Source organism: Onychomys torridus, chromosome 18, assembly GCF_903995425.1.
Source record: "Onychomys torridus chromosome 18, mOncTor1.1, whole genome shotgun sequence".
NCBI lineage: Eukaryota > Metazoa > Chordata > Mammalia > Rodentia > Cricetidae > Onychomys > Onychomys torridus.
This window is the reverse complement of record NC_050460.1, coordinates 52,726,118-52,747,229: the sequence shown is the minus strand read 5'-3', so window position 1 is coordinate 52,747,229 and position 21,112 is coordinate 52,726,118. Positions and strand designations below refer to the sequence as shown.

The 21,112-nt window shown below is 43.3% G+C and overlaps 1 protein-coding gene across 3 annotated transcripts in view; it reads left to right on the top strand.

Moving 5' to 3' along the window:
• The window catches only part of Bicc1 (BicC family RNA binding protein 1), a 230,824-nt gene that overhangs the window by 119,937 nt on the left and 89,775 nt on the right, over positions 1–21,112 (top strand). For all 3 annotated transcript variants that reach the window (XM_036168174.1, XM_036168173.1, XM_036168175.1), the window contains exon 3: positions 12,221–12,290. In XM_036168174.1, the coding sequence (XP_036024067.1) occupies positions 12,221–12,290 (70 nt within the window). The remainder of the gene's footprint in view (positions 1–12,220; positions 12,291–21,112) is intronic.

Here is a 21,112-nt window from a genome sequence, read left to right as displayed (position 1 = left end):
AGAGCCACAGGGCCTGGTTTGGGCTTTTGAAACCTCAAAGCCTACACACTTCTTCCAACAAGGCTACATCTTCTAATTCTTCTGGAGTGGTACCACTCCCTGGTGACTAAGCATTTAAACAGATGAATTTATGGGGGTCATTCTTATTCAGATCACACAGAGATTTAGGTTCATCAAATCAATTCTAGTTGAAAATCCCTAATCTGATAATCAAAATTATAAATCCTGGCTGTTTGGAACCTTGGGCTTACACAGGGACACTTTGCTCAGCCTGGAAGGAGGGGACTGGACCTGCATGTACTGACTCCACCAGGTTTAATAAATGAATACCCAGGGGAGTCTTGGCCCTGGAGGAGATGGGAATGGAGGGGAGGGGCTGGGGGGAAGGTGGGAGCAGGGGGCGGGAGGGGAGAGGACAGGGGAACCCATGGCTGATGTGTAGAATTAAAACACAAAGATAATAAATAACAACAACAACAACAAAATCCTACCAATCAATTTTTTTTTTTTTTTTTTTTAATGACTGCATGTTTTGGATTTTGGTGCACTGTGGATTTTATGTTTTCTGATTAGGGATGCTGTCATGACTAATCTGAGTCAGAAGTCAACTGTTCTCCCCCTTGAGTTGCTTTCATTACGGTATTTTTGTCACAGCAGCCAAAAAAGTAAGACGGACGCTCTGCTAGGGAATATATACCAGACAAACTGTTCTCAAGGAGGACAGTCCACCCGGGCTCACAATAGCTGCTTCCCTTTCCTTCAGGTCCTTCAGGTGGGGGAACTTGTCAGTATTGTCAGTGATGGAGTAGGCTTTGAAATGTGTTGCTATGGTTACTGTGATTCCAGCACAAGCTTCACATTTGATCGGCTACCGCCACCTTAAGATGAGTGTGAGAAGGTTCTTTTTTTTTTTTGTGGTGTTTCTTGTCACACCCCCCCCCCCAGCCACCAGGAGCCCCGCCCTTCATGGTGGGAAAAGCGTTGGGGTGAGGGTAAGTGTGCAAATCTTCCCTCTTAGGCTCCTGGGATTTAAGAAAGCAGCTTGGCTAAGGGTTACCTCTCATAAGCATTTTAAACACCACTGAAAGCCAGAGGAACTTTGAGAATATCTCATTTGCTCAAAATGCTCTTTGGTAATGAATTTTCTGACTGTGAACCTCACCAGAAACGTAAGAATTCACGAAGTCCTTCAGCAACACGTGTCATTTTAGAATTTTGGCTAGAGAAAAGGAAGCGCATGATTTTTGACCTAAGGTCCCTGGAACATAGGGGTGGGTGCGGATGCAGGCAGGGGTGGTCTGACAGGGTCCCATATGGAACCTGTGTTTCCAGCAGTGGGGTCAGTTGGATAGCCAGAAGTAGCTGTACCTTAATATACTTAGTAAGATTAAAAAAATAAAAATACTGTTGGAAAGAGCAGCAGTGGTAGGTAACAGAGAGTGGAGTAAGCCGGCACCTGCATTTGCCTCAGAAATATCTGTGACAACCTAGTGCTTAGAGCCTAGGTTTGAGGAGACCATGTTTGGAAAATATCGTTCAGTGCAGAAGTACATGAAGAGCCAGAGGGAGAAAGGACAGACTTCTGCTTTAGGGATGCTGGGGCAGCAAGTGGCCAGCTTTGGCGTGGGAGGCAGTAGTGGAGTTCCAGAGAGGAAATGAAACCCTCTCCCCATCTGAATTCTTGACTCCAGGGCTGCAGCCAGGCACTCACTGCTGGGGACAGAATTCACCAATGACGCAGTAGATGTAAGGAGTCCTGCGTGAAGGCTGCGCTCTGGGCGGGTCGTGGCATGACCACTAAAGCAGAGCAACCTAAGTGCAGGCTTTACAGACAAAAGTAAATGTAAATGTGAGTTCCCCATCACATGGCAGAAGAGAGGATGGGAAAGGCGTGATTCTGGGGCAGATCGCTAGCGTGTAGGAAGTCTGTCTTGTCCGTCCATCCGTCCCTCCTTCTCCTCCCTCCCTCTCCTCCCTCCCCTCCCTCCCTCCCTCCCTCCCTCCCTCCCTCCCTTCCTCCCTCTCTCCCTTCCTCCCTTCCTCCCTTCCTTCCTTCCTTCCTTCTTTTTAGATGTATATGGTGACTGTTTCTCAGGGCACCTGCAGGACCAGGCTGGGCTAAGGGAAGCAGAATTGAGATATATCAGATAAACAAGTATGGCTGTCCCCAGGGGGAGAGGAAGAACAGGCCCTTACAGCCAGACAGGCCAACTCTGCCTGTTTTAATCAGACCGAATCCATCTGGTCTAGGGTTAGTTCTTCAGAGTGGATTTTTTCACTCTTTCCATTTTTTATCTCCTCTGTTATTTATTTTATTTTTGAAATTATAATGACATCATTTCCCCCTTCACTTCCCTTCTTCTAAACCTTTTATAAATGCCTCCTTTGTCTCTTTCAGATTCATGGCCTCTTTTTTTTTTCAGTAATTGTTGTTATATGTGTTATATTCCTAATACATATATACATATACATAGTACACACACATATTCCTAAATACAGCCTGCTCAGTCTGTATAATGTTACTCATAGGTGTAGGTTTTCAGGGCTGACCATTTGGTATCAGATAAACAGTTGGTGCTCTTCCCTGGGGAAGATTGTTTCTCTCTCTCAGCATTACTTACTTGCCCGTAGTTCTTGGTCTAGGGATGAGGCCTCTTGGTCTTTCTCTCATCCATGTCTGTGGGTGCCCTTGCTCAGCTCACATTTGGGCAGTCATGTTAGGGAGACTATGGGTGTAGCTCCTGACATTACTAGGAGACACAATTTCCCAGCAAACTCCCTGATCCTCTGGCCCTTAGGGTCTTTCTGCTCCATCTTCCAAACTAGTTTTTCCTTCGCTGTTTAGGATTTTTCAAAACGAGATGCATTATTGAGTATAAAAACAACTTTCAAGTTTGTTCTCTCTCCCCCTCTCCATCTCCACCTCCCCTCCCTCTCCCCCTCCCTCCTTCCCTCCCTTCGTCCCTGCTCCACCTTTTTAAGGCACATCAGCAGGTTGAGAGGTAGACAGGCTGTCACCACACCTGGAAGGTCAGACTTGCCTTTGAGTGTCGGTTGAGTCCTTCTAATTTAGCCTCTGTGGAGATGGAGTGACAGGGAGATGGCTTATAGGCAAAGCCAAGACTGAGGAACATTCCTGACCCATAGTTCCATGCCCTTCTTTCCCCAAGGGTTTGGTGGGGACACAGCCTGCCTCAGAAGGTCTTACCATTGGAGTGGGGGTCAGTTTATGTACCTAGTAGCCTATGGAGGTGATGTGTGTGTGTGTGTGTGTGTGTGTGTGCGCGTGTGTGCACGCGCATACCACACGCTCAGTAATGTATCCCAGCTTAGTGTAAATGACCTTCTTTAGAGTATAATATGTTAAACATTGCCAGCAAACAGTTTATACAGAGTCAAGCATTTTATGATCTTCCACTTCTTAAGGAAACATACAAGTGGGCAGATTAGATGTAAAGAAATGTTCTTCTGGAAGATTCCCTCAGTCTTTTTAGTTTGGAAGAGAAGAAGGTTTCACCTCACTGCAGGAGCTCTGATGGACACTGGTGTGTGGGACCAGGGGCACAGACTTATATAATAGGGAATTTTCAAGCTTGCCTTCTCTCTGTAGTGAGTCCTCTCCTGAGACCTTTGAGTATCACTGAATGAGCTTAGGAAGTTGACTTAAAAGTTACACTTTCCACTCAAGTTTCTCCCCCTCAGACAAATCCAGTGTTCTGAATGTGATCTTGAGGATTTCCATGGATGAAAAGAGCCTTGAAATTCAGTGGTCACCGTGAGCTTCCCTACATCAATTTCTTTTTTATGCAAAGTGCATTTCATGGAAACCTCAGTGCAGATGCAGTTGAATAGGAAGTCTCCTATTTGGGAAAACTCGGCTTTATTGATGCTACTGTTTCCTGAGTTCAGTTACCACTCTTGTTCACACACATGGCTTGTGTTGGGCTGTTTAGTATCTAGGAAGTTATGAAACGGGCTTTTTTTTTCCCTTCTAAGATGGGTAGGTGTGCCTTGTTCAATATGCTTACAGGTCAGACTGAAGAAGAGTCCAGAAACTCAAGATGAACTTTAACATGAGTTCACTTAACCCCACCTTAGAGGGCCCTAAGAGAAGATGATGCCTAGGTGTTGATGTGAATGGTTAATAAGTTTCATTTTAAAATCTCCTAAGTTTTAAAATAAAGGAATAAAATCTGTAAAAAGTCACATGTTATTGAGGGAGTAGTTAACCGTTTGCATAAGGAAAACACTTCAGAGTGGCCATGAGCTTGCTTCTATACTAACAACGAAATCGTATTTCTGAAAATGTGACAGTAGTTTCCTGAATGATGCATATCAATAAGTAGGTAATTGTTAGTGCTTCTAAATGAAAGATCTAAAGATTAGTACATATGGAAGCGCTTGCACATTTAAAGGCCCTCTAGCAATTGGTTGAATGAGATAGGTGTGCAGCATTTCAGTTTGCAGTGAGTTTTAGAAATTCAGCGTATAAGTTTCAATTGGCAGAATGTTTTTGCTTTATTCTCTGAAGATTAATGTTCAGTAAAATTTGCCTAAGCCTCTCATAATTTGTCACTGCTGTTGTTTGTAGAAGAGGGTCTGGGGGGTTTTATTTAATTAAAAACTTCTGTGCATGATAGGAGAATGGAAGCTATATACAGTATTCCCACAGAAATACATAAAAATGTATCAAATGGCACATGGTACGTGCTACAGTTATATACTGCTTAAATGTCAGTCTCCATAGCATTAAACATAGCAAACAGAATCCCATTTTATATATAAAAAATTTCCTTTTATAAAAGTTTTCTTTATTTCGTGTGTGTGGTTGCTTTGGTCTGGGCACCATGTGTCTATGGTGCCCAAGGAGGCCAAAAGCTGCCAGTGTCCTTAACCACTGAGTCAGTCATCTCTTCAGTCCCAGCCCCAGCAGCTTTTGGAGAGAACCTGGGTTCAGTTCCCAACACCCATTTCGTGGCTCACCACTGCCTATAACTTTAGGTCCTGAGGTTCAATACCCTCTTCTGGCCTCCAGACTCCAAGCCAGGCAGGAAGAACCACACAATCTTGATGGTAGCTGGACTTGACCTCAGACTCTGCCCCTTAAACTATGAATTCTTGTTTCTGCAACTGCAGATAGGTTTCAGAAGTCATATATATCTGTAAGGTTATTATATGAAGCAGAATCAAGAAGGGCGTATGAAAACTAGCAATGTGAGAGGCCACAATGGCATGAAGAGCCAGATGGGTATCTTGGTTCAAATTGAAGGCAATGGGACCCTCTAATGTCCCAGCAAAATAAACAATTTTAGCTTTCAGACTCCTGCGAGAGTTTACTACGTTCTCATCTTCTCTTGCTCGGCTTCCTTCATGGAGTGACGTGAGTGAAGTTGACTTTGAATCACTTCCTCTCCTTCATGAGGCAGACTGCTCCTCTAGTGATACAAGGGCCATGGCGCCCAGACATGTTGTTCTTTCCAAGAAGCAGGCTAGAGGTGGCACCCAGCTGGTAGCCATTGGGTGAGTGTTGAATGGATTGGAGTAGAGGTTTCCAGTTAGGGAGTCCAGTGTTCTTTGTCTGGCCCAAGAATACACATCCCAAGTCAAGTCAGCATAAACCTAACTTGCCTTGAGTTGATCTCAGGTGCTGATTACTCATCTGTGGACTTTTAACTTTTCGCCTGGGTGGGAGGCTCTGGTGAAATAAACAAGTTGGTAGACTGAGTGTTCTTGGTTTGGCATGGGATCCCTTCACCTGTAACGTATTATCCTGTAATTTCTGCAAACTTGCAAAATGTGAAGTTTTGTGAGGTGCTTCCCTTGTGGCATACAAATTGAAATCTGCTGGAGATGGAGGAAATCTATGATGAGCATTGCAGACTTTAACTGGAATGGTATTCTTTTTGTTTTTTGTTTTTTTTTTAATCAGACACTTGTAGAACTTGATAAGATTATGCTTGCTTATTTTGTTCTAACTTTAGCCGTTTATTTTAGGGTGGTAAAATTACATAAACAGTTTGTTTTAAATCTCTGAAATTAAAAAAAAAATAATTGATGGAAATTTCCAAACAGTTAAAAAAATTCAACATAAACATTGCCACCTCTTCCCACCTAAATCTCCACTCACCCCCTCATAAACTTCAGCCAAAACAGAGACATGTAATTTCCTATTTATTAAGGATTCTTATAGTGTAGAAAAATGAGACACTAGTCTCGGGGGATGGAACATAACTCCTTGTTTATTAAAATTTAAACAGCATGTGTTTTTATCGGCACCCCATGCCTGTTAACTGGGCTCAAACCCATGGCTGGCTCGGTCATAGGACTGAGGGAGTAACTTGGCTCTCTTATTCTGTTAGATGGGCATAGTAATAAACTGCCCCCTAAGTTCTTAAATACACCTCTCAGCCCTCATCGGAGAACCATTTTACATTTTATTTTTACTTTTTGCAGTGAATAGTGATTGATGCAGAGACCTAAACTGTTCAAGCTTGCAGAGAACAAGAGACAGTGGGGTGCAAAGCTCTAGATGATGGGACATCCATATCACCTGCCCTTCCCCCAGTCTCAGCAGGCTTTTCGGAAGAGGGGACAGAAAGATTGGAAGGGGCAGAAGTTGTGGGACTGCAGATGGGGAAGGGCAACTCAGTTTTCTTCAAGCATACAGCTCCTGAAAGGCTGCTCAGGCTCCCATAGATGGCCCTACAATGTACACACAGGCAACCCTAAGAGGACATAAAGAGAACACATGGATTTGGGAGGAGGGAAGTAAGTGATGGGGGTATAGAGGAGGAATTGGAGGGTTACATGGGTGTAGGAAATTCTCAGTCACTGAAGAAGTGAAAATGTACATATGAATCAGGAAGTTAAGGTGAATAGTTTTTGTATGTACTTCACATGCCCTCTCCATATTTTAACAGAGTAAAAATTAATATTCTTAGGAATAATATTTTTGCTATAAATATTTGCTATCCACCAAACCTGATAGTAGTATAATAATTGAGTTGTGACTCAATTATTTATATTCTATAAGTGACGAACACAGAAACTTGTAAGTTCTTTATTCAGATGGTTGTGTTGGAATTTGGGGTGTCAGTCTTTTGACATAGCAGAGGACACCATCTGTGGATGTGTGGGGCCACATCTGCAGCCATCCTGTCATGCATGTGGCCTACCAGAAACAGGTTGAACATAGCTGCCCTAGATGGCTTTTTCAAAATCTCCTCTGTTGTCATAACATGGAAGATTTCTACATGTTATAAGGGAGCTGGATTAAATCAGAATGAGTCTTTGAAAACTTCATGGTGTGCTGGCCATGATGTTGCATACCCATAATCCCAGGAACCATGGATTTCAGGGGCTGAGGCAGGAGAATCAAGAATTTGAAGCCAGCCTGGGCTAAAAAGCCAAACTTGTTCTCAAAAAATAATTTAAGTCATGATTTCATAGTCATCGAAAGTTATTCACAATGTGTTATTTATTCTTTGAGTTTTTAGGAAGATGGAAATAAGCAATATTAGTAGTTTAAGAACCCAGATCTAGGCTCTAGGGAGATGGCTCAGTTGGTTACGTGCTTGCTGCACAAGTATGAGGACCTGAGTTGGATCCTTAGCACTCACGTAGAAAGCTGGGCATAGTGGCATGCATCTGTGGCCTCAGTGTGGGGGCGGGGTGTAGAATCAAATCCTTGGACCTTCATGGCCAGAAATTCTTCATAAATTGGTGAGTTCTAGGTGCAGTGAGAGGCTCTGTCACAAAAATAAGGCAGAGGGCCAGCAAGATGGCTCCATAGGCAGAGGTGCTTGTCCTCAAGTCTGATGACCTGAGCTCACTTGATGGTAGGAGAGATGCATTTGATTGAAAGGGAGAACTGACTTCTGAAAGGTGTGATCAGACCTCCGGACACTCACCCAGATGGGTGTACCACCCTTTACCACCTGTACACACAAAACAGGTAAATGAAAAATAAAAGGTGGGGATTGATAGAAGACAGAATCTGATGTTGACCTCTGAACTCCATACACACACATGCACACACATGCACATGCACACACACAATCTATCTTGAACTCACTTTCAGGTTTGCTTTTCTTTTCTTTCTTTCTTTTTTCTTCAAGTCTTTTTCTCCTCCAAAGTTTGTGGTTTGGCATACCTTTGCATTCTGTAGCCTAGCTGACACAATGGTATTTATAGTTTTATTTCCATAAGGAAGCAAGAGGCATTTTAGGCTGTTTCCCAACTTGGAGGTCAGTTTTCACACAGCTGAGGACACCAGCATCCTTCTGGGAGAGAGATGGTCAGAATTAGCCACTTAATCCAATTAGTCCTTGGATGGAGACTGAACATTTTGGCAGAGTATTGACTTACATTCAAACTAAGGCTCACAGCAGGTTTCTGGGAAGTGACTTCCTGGTCAAGTTTGTAATAACTAAATGACTTCGGGAAACACATGAGACCCTCTTGAAGAGAAGTCAGTGTCCCCACCCACTGTAAAGCCACAATGTTTATTTTTCCTATTCTCGTAATTTTTTAAAAAAAAAATGCTTTTATGTTTATAGAAGGTGAGTTGGAGTCAGCAGTTTGTTCTTTGGGCTTTGGTTGTGTGGTACATAGAAAGAAGCACAGCAAACCCCCCCCCCCTCTCTCTCTCTCTCACACACACACACACACACACACACACACACACACACAAACCAACAAAAACAACCTAGAATCGTTTTTCTACAAGTCACTTCAGATGTTTTCTTTTTCCTCCTGAGACCTTCCATTCCCATCATCTTCCCGAGTTCATCTTTTCCAGCCCTCCTTTGCTCCACTTAGGACACCTTTTTGTGTAGCTTGTTGCATGCACATCCTTGGGGTGCTTTGGGTGCTGGCGCCAGCCCCATCTCTGTGGCACTTCTCCTGTGAATTGTGTTGGGCTTCCTGAACCCACTTCTCTCTCCCCCTGGCTTTCCTGCTGCCAGCTCTGCTGAGATACCTTTAGAGCATGCCCTGCCATCTCTGGAGAGACTGGCCTGAGTTATCAGCTTAACCGATAAGCTCTGAGGGGAAGCTTCTAACTCCTCAGAAGTGGAGTAAGTTGCTTCCTCCCGCTTAGCTTCTTACCTGGGGGTCAGTCATCAGTAGCAAATGATAGCCAGTCACAGGAGCCTCATGGTCTTGGTCTGTGTCTTTAAGTCTGTTTGGGGCTTACCTCTATATGTGGATGGCAGGAGGTCTGGCTCCTTCTGGTGGCACACGCTTAGACTCAAAGCCTCTCACCTGTGCTGGAAGATGCTCTTCCCCGTGTCATTGTGACCTCCCCTTGTGCACGCCTCCTGTGTGAGGGACTGTTGCTGTTCCCTTTCTGATAGCGCCCAGCATCAGGAAGCATTTCCTGGGTCTAGATTCCATCTATCTCCTCAAGTCCTTGTGACCGCTCTAGAAGAAGATTTAACAAATAATTTTCCAGAGGTGGAAAATGAGACAGAGAGGTGACACCCGACTCCATGTGGATAACTAGATTAGGGTGTCATTCAAGTCATTTGCCCAGACATCGTTGGTGCTTGCTGTGTGCAGAGCAGCGGGCACACTTTTTATTTTTCAAACTGACTAGTAAATCCAGAAGGCAAGAGGATGTTTGCTTGACATAAGAATAAGAAAGGACGCGAGTCTAGCAAAGAGTAGGGATGATTCCAGCTGGGTGATGTAAGGATGTGGGGAATGGTACCTTGAGCAGGTGAGAACTGAAGGCGGAGTGTGAGAGGGAGCTTGGACATGAACAGTTTGGAAGAGAGACCATTGGCAGGTCCTGAAGTGGGGAAGCCCAGAGGGGACATCTACTAGGCAGCTGAGTAGTGGCAGTTGAAGAAGATAGTATTTTTTATTATTATTTATTCATTTATTTTTGAACAGATTTGTTGTGACTATATTTAGGAATAAATATATATGTCTCCATGTATAGGTTATAACAACAATGAAAAAAGAGATCGTACATCTGAAAGAGAGCAAGGAGGCATGTGGGGAGGGTGAGGAGGGAAGAAAGAGAAGGGGGAATGATATAATTGTATTAGAATCTTAAAAGTAAAAGGAAATAGGTTTTTAAAGAGCCAAAAAGATTTGGCTCCTCTGTTATGTGTATGTGTGTATACCATATGTGTGCATCGCCTACAGAGGCTACAGATGGTTATGAGCCGCCATGTGGTTGCTGGGAACAGAACTCAGACCCTCTGCAAGAGCAGCAAGTGCTCTTAACCACTGAGCCACCCTCCCTTTTTAATTTTTTTAAAAATATTCCTGTAGAGTTGGGCTCAGTTGTCACACCCACTCTTTAATCACAGCCCTTGGGAGGCTGGAGCAGGAAGACCACAGATTTGAGGTCAACATAGGTGAGACCCTGTCTCAAAACAACGGAGAACTCTTTCATATGTATATCAACAAAATAATGACAACATAGAGTTAACTAACCAAATTCATGCTGATGACAACTTAGTTAATTAGCAAAGATGAGCAGGCAAGGACCAAGTCTCAGCATAAGGGCAAGAGGCTCACCTTCCTTCTGAGACAGATCAGTATGTAGACCAAGCAAAGGCTGTGGGGCTCGCTTTTTGTTTTTTTGCTCTTAAACAGAAATATTTTTCCAAGAAAAGCAGCAGTGTAGACACTGGGCCAGGCGACCAGTGAGCACTACAAATGAGTCAGCGGCAACATACAAGTGATGTTTGACCTCAGCATCAGGGCCGCAGTGGGGCTCTGGAGCAGCTGAGGGTCCACGGGTCCAGTCCGCAGCAGGCAACTGTTCTCTGTGCCAGCTTGTACTGCCATGAATTCCTTGTGCGGGATCCACTAGCTTTTCCAGAAAATCCGAGATTTGAATTTCTAGGCCACATTCTTGGACCAACTCCTGACACCCTTAACAATGGACAGACAGAGTGAGCGGATAAGGCTGCCAGCCTGAGTCATCTGCTGTGAGCTGGTTGATGCCTAGATGAAGGAGACTCGGTGGTGGATGATGTGTGTTAACCATTTGGTCTCATGTCTAGTACACAGGCCCAATGAAGGAAATATTTCTGTTAATTATGCTCTTTATGGATTCAGTTGTCTTCACCACTGAGTTGATTTATTTAGTTAATGCTAAGTCCATATTAGAAAATAAGGCCTGTCGTGGTGGCACAGGCCTTTAATCCTAACACTTGGGAGGCAGAAGCAGGCAGATCTCTGAGGCTAGCCTGGCCTACAGAGAGAGTTCCAGATATACACAGAGAAACCTAGCCTCGAGAAACCAAAGTTAAAAACAGAACCAAATTAAACAAACAAAAACAAACAAACAAAAACCTGACTTGTCTTGAGTAATGACTGATGGTTGCTACTAGAAGTTGTTTGTTCCTGGGTTGGGTGCCTTCATGTCACAGAGTGAGCAATCTCATGGAACTGAGGAAGGAGGGATGCTTTGTCTTGGAGACTCTGATTCCTTTTGGATTCGATGTCCACTTTACTGGGGCTGTTGGCTCTTCATTTCTCTGGCAGCCTGCCTAGTCATGGCCTGCCTCGCTTCCAGTGCCTGCTCTTCGTCTTCCCTCACTCCCGATGCTCTAGGCTCCTCTTGATTCCATTCCTCCTGCTGGTATTATCTGCATGTATGGGTGGGAAGAACTGTAGTGTTAACACCATCTTGGCCGACATGAAGGATGCTGGGAAATACAGCTTGATGAAGGGTACTGTGTTTAGAAACGTTTCATCAGTTTTAATGAAATACAAATGTGTCCAGAGTGAGACATTTCATTTGGGGCGGGGTTGGGGGGAAGGTGGGAAATCTTCATTTAATATTGCTTAACTCATAGTTTTGTATTACAAGCATCATGTCTGGTGTATTCACAATAGTCTTGGGTAAATTTTATTCGGTATAAGCATCTCTGATGGTCCTGGCAACAAGCTGGGTTAATTACTTGTCCTGTACTTTTAGGTCTTGTTTCTGTTAAAACTCTGGAATTGGGGAGAGAACAACACAGACTTTGGATACTTTCAATAGATTAAGGGCTTAGAAAAACACATCTCCTTTTCTCCCTCAAGCTTTAAAAGAAAAAAAAGGTTTGCATTGTTTGAAGCTGAGATCATTTTATTGTATCAACACAAAGCTAGAAACATGAAAATACGATATTTTTTTATGTGTGAAAAAATCTTATCTGTAAATACAAGTTCTTAATTGAGTCAATATTTTTTCTCTTAATTGCTGACTCAGATCATGGAAGAGACAAACACGCAGATTGCATGGCCGTCCAAACTGAAGATCGGAGCCAAATCCAAGAAAGGTAATTTGGGAGGAGGAGGAGTAAGTATGTTTGAAAAGTGAGATTATGGAGTTGCTGCTTGGTATTGCTGGGGACATAAGCCTGTGTTCTGTCCAGTTTTGCTCTTCAGGACTTGTTGGATAGCCGTATTTGGGGAGGATTTTCGTGATCAGAATAAAGAGGCATCGGAAAAATGTCTAAATAGCAGTATTAGAATAAAAAATATTTCCATAAAAGACCTTACCAGTGGTCTGTGATCTCAAGAATGTCTGTCAGATCAGAAGCTATGAGGAATGGCGGTTTTATGTGGGATCGTCACCTGTGTTTCCATTGTCTGGACTTTAAAGTTATTTTGTTATCAATGTCTAGACCTAAGAGCCTTCCCTCCATGTCAGTGAACTCTAGACTTCCTTTCTCAAAGGAGTCTTCTCCATCTACCTGACAGTTTTAGACCCATTGCATTTTAGATGGAACTTTTCTCTGCCTTAGGCCATAAGAGAGCCGCCCTGAGATTGTAGGAGACCACCTACTCAACTTTTCTTTTCTAGAAATCTGTGGTATTCTCAAATGTGACTTTCCACTACGCATTTTTAAGAATATTTTTCTTTCGCAAATAGATTCTTGTTTCAACAATTCTGCTGGGTATATTTAATGAAGAATATAAATGTCTGTAGCTATCGGGTTAGTACAAATGCCATCAAACAATCAACCTACAGCATTCCTGCAAGCTGAGCCCTGTGTCGTGTGTGACCTGGCCTTTCTCTTGAGTTTGTCTTTTTGCCCCATCTCCTGTGACTTTATTGTTAACCAGTATTTTAACACTGCACAGGGTCTCAATCTGAGTTTAGATTTCCTTCTTTCAATCTCATTTTGTACTCTCGTCTTATGGAATATAAATATTATTACAGAGCGTGTGTGTGTGTGTGTGTGTGTGTGTGTGTGTGCACACGCACTAGCGCTTTGTAACCAAACATGGCATGCTTATAGAAACTTCCGTCTTGTTACCTTTTTTTTTTACTTAACTCATAGTGACAAGGACTTGAAAGTGTTAAATGTTCAACAGTTATAATCATGCAGGCTGAGTCTCCATGTATAGTTCCAAGTCTGTGTAAGCCTTGTATGTCCTTGATGCTAAAGAAGATGCTCCTAATTAAGTAAGTTCTCTTGTCATGGGTGGGACTTTTTGGTTCCCCCTACGCAATAGAAGAAGCTACCACAGGTGGATCATCTATCTGTTGATTTGACTGTTACAAAAAAAAAATATCCCCAGTTTTCCAGTTGGGTAAATTGAAATTTGAGCATACCCTGGGGCCTCATTCCCTATTGTCAGATATTTTTACTTAAGAAATGAGATTAACTTCATCTCTGGTTTAATAAGAATGAAATTTAACCAGTCTCCAAAGAAAACCCCAAGGAAACAGGAATGTGAGGACAGTTTGTGATGATTTCGTGTGGCTTGTTCATGTATCCACGGTGAGATTTACCCCTCATTTTCATGATAAACAATGGATTTTTTTTAATTGTTCAAAATGTGGTTTGGACTCTAGAGAGTTAGGAAGCATGGGGATGAGTAGGATCATGTCTTGCTTTTGGAATGGCTTCTGCCTCGGACACACTTGGTTCCTTGGGGAGCTCAGCCATACTCCACATCCCGACGATGCATTAGGCTCCAGAGAAAAGACTATTTCAACAGTGAGTTCGAGAGCATGAGTGTTCACCTGGTTGAAGTTAACCTCTGGAATTATGCCTGAGAAGTGGCCCCTGCAGGCTCGGGTCTAACACACTTCATTGAACTTTTTATTATTTATGAAGTGCTCTGATTGTACACAGTGCTACACAGTGAGAAGAATGTGCCAGAAAGGAAGAGAGAGAGAGTCAAAAGTGTGCCTCAGAGGAATTTACTCTTCTGCTGACTTGATTGCTGTCATTATTTAAACATGAAGCTGATGAATCAGTTCTTGGCCTAACCTCCTAAACCCCCCCCCATATATAATAGAATATACATATGTATATTCCTATTCATTTCAAATGGTTTAATTCAGAGATGAAGTTTCATTATATTCTGTAGCTAGTAAAATAAAATAAAAAAAAAAAACAGCAGGAGGGGTTTGGGAAGGTAATTATTTGCTCGTCTGGTGAGCTGCTGCCTTTTGTGTCCATGTGTTGTAGGAGAGAAAATTGTTCATTTTCAAGTCCTCATCCTTCCCAGCTCATTATTAAAGAAGTATGCATGGGTATTCCTGGGCCCGTGCCATGTACTAGATGATGATTAAATCTAAACCCCACGGTGATGCAAAGGTCTGGGCTGTGTGAACGACCCCGGTCTGTGTCGAGGGACAACCTAGCTGTGGGTTTGTGTGGTGTTTCACTCTGGTCTTTGTTGTGTTGTACTTGAATATTTGAGTCTACACAAACATCGGCCTCCTCCTTCATCTTCCCGGAATTTAGTTCTGCGTTTTCCAAATGAGCCTCCAGTAGCTCTCTTCAGATCTTATCTTTTAAGCCCCCCATGCCTTATCAGAATGGCTGCCTGGGTGCCTGGCAAGCCTCCTTGGCAGAAGTACCGGTGGTTACTGCCTGGCACACAGGCAGAAAGCCAAAGCCTGAGTTTGCTTCCATTAGAAAATTTAGATTCTCCTCTAGAGATCGGAGCTCAGTAGTTCTTAGGTCAGGGCCCAGGAGAAGGAGGTGGGCTGGCAGTTTGTGTCTTTGACAAGTTGCCGCAGTTGTTGTGAGACTCAGAGTTTTGGAACCATAACCTCCTCCTCATCTGAGAGAGAAAGTATGATTGTCACCAGGAAGATGTGAAGTCAGAGGCAGCCATAGCTGAAGCCCGGAGAAGCCCACTGTCTGTCCTGGTGTGCTAAGAGCCACACCGCTGCAGCTAACCTGCCTTATGGCCATCTCTCTAATATGAATTTATTTTGTGTGGAAGAATAAAATAACTGAAGCTCCCTAAGCCAAAGAGTTTACATAGAAAAAGCCCGAGGTCTGTGCTAGTGAAACCAGTACTTAAGGATTAAAGTGTTTCAAACTGTAAAGTTTTACTAACCTGGAAGAACTTCAGGCCATCTTTTCAACTTCTGAGTTACAGCCTATTTTAAATTAAAGGAAACTTCATTAAGATATGAATAGCATCTTGAACAAGTTTGCCTTTCCAAATGGAATTCCCGTTAGAGCTGCCCCAGCGTAGAGATAAAAGTGGTTTCTAATGAGAACTTATCACATTTGGATGACTGCACTGTGGACACAAATTGGATGGCTCTGTCTCTTAAATGAGGTAAATATTTTTCTTACAGTCTTCTCCTTGCTTTTAATGGGTTCATCAATCTCTTCATAGACTGGTGAAGGTAAGTGGGGGTCAGGATGCAAGTTTTTCCATCCAAATCCAGATGCCGGGGGTCAGCATGGATGAAGCTGTGTTCCAGAGGTGGACAGAGTGAGTGACACACTGATCTCCACCATGGCTGTTTCAGTTACAGTTTAGGATGGATACCCCGCTGGACCAGCAGGGGTGCCAAGCATTCTCTGAATTGCTGGGTGTGTGTTCTGGCTTGGAAGTGAATGGTACCACATCTGGCTTTTCTCTTCCTCCCCAAAAGAAATGAGAGAATCACCAACATTTCCATGAGCTTTTTATTATGTTTGGTTACATTCCCTGAGTACAAATGGGTATCTGATGGGCCATCTTACCATGAGAAAAAAGCCACACACTTGTTTTTGTTTCCAGGGGAAAGCGTCTTAGAGTATACACACAGCCGAGGAGCTAGTGCCACGGTGTTTGAAGGAAAAAGAAACACATGGCCCAGCATGCTGGACCCAAATATTCCTCTTAGTGAATGTGCAACCTGCTAGTGTGTCAAAAAGTTACCTTGAGTCTCCCAGAGCGGTAACATGCCTGAATGAATTAGACAACAGAACGTGAGGACCATGCTCGATGAAACTTTCAGCCACATCTGTTGCTGAGTGTAGGCACATACGGATGGTTAGATTATGACATGGTATGTATGATAAGGAAAAGCTATAGAGAACAGAGTTTGGTAGTCCATTCTCTAGAGGTTCAGGGCACCCAGGTTGTGTTCATCAGTACTTTCCTTGTTTTGTCTCTAGTACACATGGTCAGCCCTCAGTGCATATTTGATAATGATGTACCACTGGCACTGCTGATGCCCGCGAGTCTTAGAGTGTGGTGTGGAATGATGGCTTCCCTGTAGGAGTGGTAGCCACTGTTCTGGGCCGTATTGAGGAATAATATCTGTTTGTGTGTATGCGCATGCACGTGAGAGCTGTATTTATGAATTCTTGGGTGTGCCTGTAGGTGCTCATGCATGTACCTGTGTAGCATGCGTGTGGAAACTAGTGTTTGACATCGGGTGTCTTCTTTGATGGCTCTCCGCTTTAGTTGTTTGTGACAAGGTCTTTCACTGTTGTAAGAGCTTATTCATCTGACTAGGATGCTGGCCAGTGAGCCTCAGCTGTCTCCCCCTCCCTGATGCTGGAGCGGCAGGAGTATGCTACTATCCACAGCTCTCCCAAGGCTGCTGGGACCCGAACTCAGGTCCTTACCCTTGTGATGCAGACGCTTCACCCACTGAGGCATCTCCTGGGCTCACAGATCAGATAGTTCTAGAACCTCCAAGTCTAATCTCTCTAACTGAATGCCTTTTCCCTGCCATACCAGTGAGAAAATATGTGTCTGGTATCTTTCCTTAGTCTAGAATGCTCTATGAAGAGATGCCTACCACTGACAATGGCCAAGAAAAACTAGTCATAATCATACCAGTTTCATCATGCCCCAATCATTGGAAATTGCAGATGTCAAGGATGGGTAGAAGTTAGCTCACCCTGCTCATAAATAAGACCTGCCTTTTTAGAGTTTATGGTTAAAGGCGGAACTACTCCTCCTATCTGGGGTCTGATTGCCCTTGGATTTTAATTTGATAAGTTCACATTATTCCCGTAGGATGAGACTTTTAAATTATCCTTCAGCTAAAACAACTTCAAAAAGGTAGATTTGGAAGGAAGTTAAACTCAGAATCTGTTGTAAGTAGCCTGCAAGGGTTTTATGTTTGTTTTTCATTTAAATCTTTGAAAGTAGTACCTGCTCAGAGACCTTTATGTTTCTTCTAGACAGGAAAAATTGGCTCTTGATCTGTTTTGGGTATATTATGTAGATGCTGCCTCCTCACACTGTGATGCTAATTAGCCTCCAAGAGCTAGTGAGGTCATGGGCAGTGGAGAACATCCCCTATCCTTAGAGACAGCAACCTACTCTGGACTTCCAGGAGAGCAAACCTAGAGCCATGTCTACCTCTTTCTACAAATCAGCCTATTTTATTTATTTATTTAGAGTGCGTGCATGTGTGTGTGTGTGTGTGTGTGTGTGTGTGTACACCACTTGTCCTTTTTTCTTGGTGTGTCTTCACTGAACATAGTGGTGGGTTTTGTTACACTGTGTCTATCTAAGGCTCTGGTGGACTTCAAGTTTGTTCCATTCTCCTGTACCTGCTGTGAGTTTCCCTAGACAGTCCTGAGTCTACGCTCATGTCCTGTGTACACATACAAATTCATGTATCTGTCTAACATCTAAGGCTCCTCATATGAGAGAAGTTGGTGGCATTGGTTTTTCTTAGTCTAACTTGTTTCTCTTAAATATATTGATTTCTGATGCATCCATTTTCTTGCAAGTGACAGAATTGCATTCTTCATTAAAACTGAGTAAAACCCCATCATGTATATACACACCACATTTTCTTCATCCATTCTTTCTTGAGTTTTCAAAATCAGCCATTTCTAGTTCTCAGCACTTCTAATATACTTAATCAAATGCTTATACAGTTAGTGTGAGCTTTCAGTGTTCATTTGTTCCTCTCTCCCCTGACCTGAAAACCTTACTTGTAAATATTGTCAAGTGTAAATGGTTGAGAACATTTCTGAGTGTTTGTACTGTCCCGTACATGGAAACACAGCACACAGCAAGGTAGAGAGAGACAGGGATGCTGTGTGGTCCACAAGCAAGACTGAGTGAAGACTTGAACTTGGGCTCATGCATGATGTCCTGTCATTTCCTCTTTTCTCTTCAGAATGACCCTGTTCACTGTAGAGCTACTACAAGCTAGCTGTTGGGTCTAGTCTTCCCCTCCTCTATACCAGGGGTGGAGGTGAACATTCCTGTAGCTTTCCAATTTCTTTCTGAAACTCGATAGTATATACCTGGTAGCCTTTTTGAAAAGGCATTTTTCCATGAACATAGGAAGCAAATGAATTTGGTATTGGATAGAGATGTTAGGAAATAACAAATGGGGGGAGCAGTGACGGGACAATCCAGAGGTGGGGAGACACACCTACAAAGGCATACTTGGTGGGAGTATATCTGGAATATACACTGAACTCTTGAAAATCAGTTGTAGCCGGCCTAATAGCTTAGAACGTGCCCAAAGGATCTAAATTGGTACTTCACTGAAGAAGACAAACAGATGGTTAGTGAGAGGCTGGCCATCTATGTCTCTGGAGAATGGTGTGTTAAATGAGGTGCCACTTCACACCTATGAGAATGGTGTGTTAGATGAGATGCCACTTCACACCTATGAGAATGGCGTGTTAGGTGAGGTGTCACGTCATAACTATGAGAATGGTGTTAGATGAGATGCCACTTCACACCTATGAGAATGGCGTGTTAGATGAGGTGTCACTTCACACCTATAAAAATGGTGTGTAAGTGAGATGCCACTTCACACCTATGAGAATGGTGTGTTGGATGAGATGCCACTTCACACCTATGAGAGTTGGATGAGATACCACTTCACACCTATGAGAATGGCGTGTTAGATGCGGTGCCACTTCACACCTATGAGAACGGCTGAAGTTCAGTACACTGGTAACACCAAACACTGGCGATACTGTGCAGCACTTGGAGCCCTGAGTCCTAGGTGATGGGCTGTAGGATGCTACAGACACTTTGAAAGATCGCTTCATGCAAAACTAGACAGAGCCTTTCCAAAGGATTCAGAAATTGCACATTTTTAGCATGCTCAAATGAGTCAACAGAAAAAACAAAAATAAACAACCCCCCCCCCAAAAAAAAACCAACCCCTCAAATCCCTGGGAAAACCTGCACATAGATATTTATAGGGCCTTTTTCATGATTATCAAAATGTAGAGAACATCGAGATACTGTCCAGGAGGTGACAGGGTGAATAAAGAAAGCCATGCACCATGGAGCTCACTGCTAAAAAGACACAAGCTACTGAGTGAACCCTGCAGCAGTGAGGACCTTTCAATGTGAGCCAGTCCGCGGGGATGTCCCTCACCTGGTAATACACACTTACATGCTTGTGGCCTTTTGTACTTCTCTTTCAGTCCTGAGGTGTATCAGTCACTCATCCATTGCATTGTGACTTTACTGATTGTCCCCACTCAGCGGTGTGCATGTAGGCAGTCCTCGGTGTCTTTTCAGGGCTTGAGAACTCACTTTTTAGCACTGAGCAATATTCTCATTAAAGGACATCTTGGTTGCCTTACATTACCCTTTTCTACTGTGTAAGTATATGTGCGTGAGTGTGCATATGTGTGAGTGTATGTGTAGTGTGTGTGGACATGTATGTGTGTATTATATGTGTGTGTGAGTGTATGTGTGTGTGTTACGTGTACATATGTGTGTTCATGTATGTATCTGTGTGTGTGAGTGTATGTGATATGAATCTGTGTATGCATGTGTGCCTGAGTGTGAGTGTGTATGTTGTGTGTGTGTGTATATGCACATATGCATCTGTGTGTGAGTGTGTGTATATGACTATGTGTTTATGTTGTGTGTGCATTTATGTATGTGTATGTTGTGTGTATGTGTGTGCATTTGTGTGCATGTGTATATACTAATAATAACATGGTGTGAGAGGATACAACTTGTTCATGGTAAGAAGGTGTTGAAATTCCTATAATTCTATTTTTCAAGAACAGTCCGTTTTAGAAGACACCTTGTAACTGGTTTTGAATTACATGGGTAACTGCAGAGGTCACTCACTGGTGTCCTCTCAGTGGGGGTCGTATTTCCTACCTGTGTCTTCCATTCTCTGCCTGCATGTGATAACCATGGCAGTCCCTCAGTTTCTGATCACTGTGGCACATCACGGCGGTGCTGCTGCTGGTTGTCATGGACTGGGGATGGTCACCGAGTTTCAGTGGCTTCCCCAAACCTGCATGGTCCTTCCCTGGCTTTCCCTCCACTCTGTCAGTCATGGCACTGGTGGAACAGACTCCAGTGACATCCATTAGGCCTGTCAGTAGCAATTAAATTATCCCCATGAAAGACTCGTGCTGTCGCTGACAGGACTGAGCTGTCACGCGGCGTTCCTCATTAGCTGGAGATCATAAATCACAGTGGCGTCGTCTTCCCACCCAGTGTCCCCTTCGGGACCATTACAGCAGGACTGGTGGCTCATTGCTGCATTTTTATACAGGCTGTCATAGGAAGAGACATTCTTATCAAAAGATATTAAAGAGATTTCAGGAATGAGGAGGTACGTTCCCTTTCTGTCTTTGTTGCCAGAAATTGCTCTTAAAGCAAAATGAGTCTTGCCTGACATAGAAATAAAATCCTGGCCTGTTATGCGTGGCTTTGGTTACTCAGTCCACACAGACATCGTGTCTTTCTGTCATTTGAAGACAGGCTTATTCTACGCATAGTGTCCCCATCTGATTTTCCCAGAAAAGTAATTTGAGGACATCTTCCTGGTCAGCACACAAATAATGTTATTTTTGTAGCCGTTTGAAATGTTATTATATGTGTGCAGAGGGTGTGGCTAGATAACAGTGTAACTCAGCGAATCCGTGTCATCGCTAGCAGG